At 43.5% G+C, this 4,246-nt stretch overlaps 1 protein-coding gene across 1 annotated transcript; it reads right to left on the reverse strand.

The window, feature by feature from the left end:
- Window positions 1-2,253: 2,253 nt before the first annotated feature.
- Window positions 2,254-2,640, reverse strand: LOC124371110 (neural Wiskott-Aldrich syndrome protein-like). Its single transcript, XM_046829423.1, has one exon. The coding sequence runs from the start codon at window positions 2,638-2,640 to the stop codon at window positions 2,254-2,256; it is 387 nt and encodes a 128-aa protein (XP_046685379.1).
- Between the last annotated feature and the right edge of the window lie 1,606 nt (window positions 2,641-4,246).

Here is a 4,246-nt window from a genome sequence, read left to right on the forward strand (position 1 = left end):
TCCAGTGTGGAGTCAGCCATCAAGATGGCAGGTCCGCACTGGTTGCCCGCAGTGCGCAAAGAAAAATTTAAAACGTTGGTTTTTGAAGAGTTTATTGTGAGGTTTAGGCTGTTGAAGTATTGGACACAGTTGTTGATATCAACAAAAGCCTGTTGTTCCAAAACTTCGCTTGATCTTGCATTGAAAAAAGAGTCGTATCATCTGCAAACTGCACTGTTCTTCCATGCAGAAGCGATGATTCTATGTCGTTGACATAAAGCAGGAAAAGCACAGGACTGAGGATAGACCCCTGGGGGACTCCATATGTAAGGTCTATTGGTTTGGATGATTTATTTGATATCTGGACAACTTGGGATCTGTGGCTTAGAAATTAGCTAAGCCATTTAAAAGGCACGCCTCGAATGCCGTGGGACTCAAGTTTGTCGAGCGGTGTATTGTGGTCAACGCAGTCGAATGCTTTGGACAGATCCAGGAACACACTCATTGTGTGGTTCCGACATTCAATCCCCTCTACAATCATATCGACAAGACCAACGACTGCGTCGGTTGTCGATTTACCCTTTCTGAACCCAAACTGTTCATTTGAGAGCTGATTGTATTTGTCCAAAAAGTGAAGCATTCTTATAAGAAAAAGCTTTTCAAAAATTTTGCTGAATACTGGCAACATTGAGACAGGCCGGTAGTTATTTATAGAGGTTGGATCGTCTTTCTTTAAAATTTGAACCACTTTTGCAATTTTGAGGAGAGAGGGGAAGACTCCTGTTTGGAATGAATAATTTACTAATTCAGTTAAGGGTCTCACTAAATGCTTGCAGCATTTTTTAATGAGCCATGGGGACATCAGATTAAGGTCGTTTGACTTTTTGGCTGGGAGCTGCTGGATAATTAGGTGAAGCTCATCCTCAACAACAGGCGCCAACACCATTGATGCTGCTGGTCTTTGCCTTCGCGAGGGGCGTACTTTAGGGTCAGATGGCCGAGGACCTTGCCCTTCAGCAATGGATGCGAAGAACTCGTTAAACCGGCTGGCAATCTCAGTCTCATCCTCCACAAGCCTATCCCCAACTTTAATTTTTATTTGTTTGTATGCATTTGTTTCATTGTTTATGATGCCCCAAGTTCTTTTAGAAACGTTTTTTGAAGAGAGAATTGATTTGGAGACATCGAGTGCTTTCGCAGCTTGGATCACTTTCTTATATACTTTTTTATAATTCCTGAAAAGTATTTTGAACTGTTCATTAGAAGTGTTTTTATAAATTTCGGACATAAATTTCAGTTTCTCTCTAGAAACTAAAATTCCTGGTGTGATCCAATTGTTTTTTGAATTTTTGTCACAGACATTAATTGTTTTTGTAGGGCAGCAGGTGTTAACGTGGAAATTAAAAGTGTCGGTAAACAATTTAAACTGTTGCTCAACGGGTTGAGATGAATTTAGAAAATTCCATCTTTCTTTAGAAAGGGAAGCGTTAAGGTGAGCGATGTTTTCTGGCCTTATGTCTCTTAGTGTTTGTTTAATTTTGGGCTCCCTTGTGAGTTGTATCCCACTAATGACGGCCTCTTGGCCGTAGTGGTCAGATATAGCTGTATTCACCACAGGCACTGCGAGACTTGGGTGATTGGTGATTATGTAGTCGATTACAGTTTTGGTTGCAGCCGTCACTCTCGTTGGAGATTTGACTAGCAAATCAAGCTGAAATGACCTAAGTAAATTGACCAAACGAATTGTTGCATGGTGAGTGTTGTCCAACGCGTTGATGTTGAAATTCCCCATAATGACAAAATGCTGACGTTGGTTAGTCAGACATGTCAGTAATTCTTCGAATTTTGAAAAGAAGGTGTCTTCGTTTCCACTGGGAGACCTGTAAATTCCGATCACGAAGAATTTTGATGTTTTTGTTTGTAGTTTGATTCCGACTGCTTCGAAATCTTTTTCGATTGAATCCTGGATCGGAAAGGGGGCAGACGCAAAATATTGTTTCAGAAAAATGGCAACTCCTCCTCCTCTGGAGTGGGATCGGCAATACGCGGAAACCAATTTATATTTTGGAATTTTGCACAGTGCGATGTTATCCTTGTTGAAACCGTTTTCCGTTATTACAAGAAGATCTGCTTTCAGATCCTCGCACATGAGTTGGATTTGATCTAATTTGTTGGTTGCAAATTGGGAATTTTGATGAAGCAGCCTTACTTCCGTTTGTCTGTGAGTGTTTGTGTGTTTCTGATGGTTTTTAGTAGTTAATTTTGTCCGCTGATTCAAAGTGGGGTCCCTAAAAAAACCGAGTCAATTCCAGCTTGCACAAGATCCGCAGAGCGTCCATTGGTCATCAGCGGTGGAGATTTTACTGCCTCCGCGTAGCTGTTGTAAGGCAGCGTCCAAGGCCCATCAGGACCAAGCGGTACACAGTCAACATCGGCAGCAGATTCTGTTAGCAGCAGAGACGGCGGCGGCGACGGCAGTGATGGAGGCGCTGGTGGTGATGGAGGCGGTGGTGGTGATGGTGGCGGTGGGGGTGATGGAGGCGGTGGGGGTGGCGATGAAGACGTTTGTGGTGATGGTGATGGTGACTGGTCATCAGTGGCTAAGCTGGCCTTCTTCAGGCCGGCCACCACCAGTTCGGCAAGCATCCGCTTTCCCCTCATAGTCGGGTGCTGGCCATGGCGATTAAAGTGTCGCCTTCCGATGGCGTTGAAATCCAGCAGCACAGACCCCTTACACCTGATACACAGCTCCCTTATGTAGTTGTTAACACAAGTCGTCTCTTGGTTAACGAGGTGGGAGGGGGGAGGTCGTGGCGATAAGACACTGTTGATACCATGACCTTGGCTGTACGGGTGCGCATGGAGATCTGGTTTTCCAATTGCTGGTAGATGGTAGACGACCGACCGGCTCCGATGTCATTCGCTTCGGCAATCAGAACGCTACAGCTTCCCGGGGGAGGAGGTTGACTCCCCTCAACCACACCCAACAGTCCGGCTCCAGGCTTGCAGACGCCGATCACAGCCGTCTCTGCGGTCACCAGGGACTGGACCATCCCAGCCATGAAGCGTGCATGACTATCACCCTCAATAGTTACTGCACGAAAAGCCACTGGTACGGTAGATGTTGAGATATGAGGGGGTATTTTAGATTCGTTTTTGTGACCAATGTTAATGATTTGTTTATTATTAAAAGTAGTGTGCTGCAACTTCGGTTTACGTGTTTTCTTTTTCCTTCTTCTTTTCTTCTTTTTTTCCACTCTGGTGAACCCATTTTCACTACCTTCGGACAAATTTTCCAGCGCCTCATAGTTATTTGAAACTGCTATATTAGACCTAGGGATTTCCTGAACTAAAGTTTTATTTTCCTCCTCTAGACATCTTATTGAGGCAATCATTTTTTTAATTTCTTCTCTGAGAGTTTTACATTCACGCCAGGGTCGTTTTAGATCTTGTATTTCTTTTTCGAGGTCGGCTATTTTCTTAGACTGCACTAGGCCTATATTATTTTCAGAGACGCCAGGGAGTTCCTCGGTTTGAGCTGATGCATTTACATAGTTCGTGCAAGATTTTTTCAGAGGTGTCACCGATTTTGAGGATGTAAATATTGAATCCGTGAATTGTAAAAGTCGTTGGTCCGATTCAATTGAGTGATCGAGGATAACTTTAACCTCGGTCTTAAGCTTGGCGACTTCTGATTTCAACCTTGCGTATTCTATTAATATTGTGTTTTACGAAGCTGGTTGGAGTGGTGTTGAAGGCGAAGCAGCCGGCAACGTAGACGGCGGCACGACGTCGGGGCCGGGCGTGGAGCAGACAGGATCGCGGGACGCGGGCAGTACAGCAGAGTCAGGCGGTGGTGTGGCGGGTACGGGTGACAACAGTCGCAGGCCGCTGCAGCGGTGATGACAGTGTACGCATGGTCACTGGATGCACGCCGCTGTGTTTATCATTGCACACAGTCACTTTAGTCATGTTAACATCTGATTTTATTGATGCGCCACAATTACGGCCTAAACATTGCCAAGAACTGTCTCCAGATTTTAATACTCTGTGCAGCCTGTATTTGTAATTGTTGAATAATATACATGGTTTGCCAGTTTTGGTTTTTTCTATTGAAAACATCGTTCAGTTGTAAAATAAATATATAGACTTATATTGAATAAAATGTTAATAAATAAATAATATAAAATTTTAACAATATAACAAATAGATAAAATATGAATGGTAAAACAATGGGGTTAAAATTTTATAAATTAAAATAAAGAAA

The sequence above is a fragment of the Homalodisca vitripennis genome, unplaced genomic scaffold (genome assembly GCF_021130785.1).
Source record: "Homalodisca vitripennis isolate AUS2020 unplaced genomic scaffold, UT_GWSS_2.1 ScUCBcl_934;HRSCAF=3905, whole genome shotgun sequence".
Classification (NCBI taxonomy): domain Eukaryota; kingdom Metazoa; phylum Arthropoda; class Insecta; order Hemiptera; family Cicadellidae; genus Homalodisca; species Homalodisca vitripennis.

Excerpts from the sequence above, each read along its gene's own strand:
- LOC124371110 (XM_046829423.1), bottom strand. The coding sequence starts at position 2,640 with ATGAGGGGAAAGCGGATGCTTGCCGAACTGGTGGTGGCCGGCCTGAAG.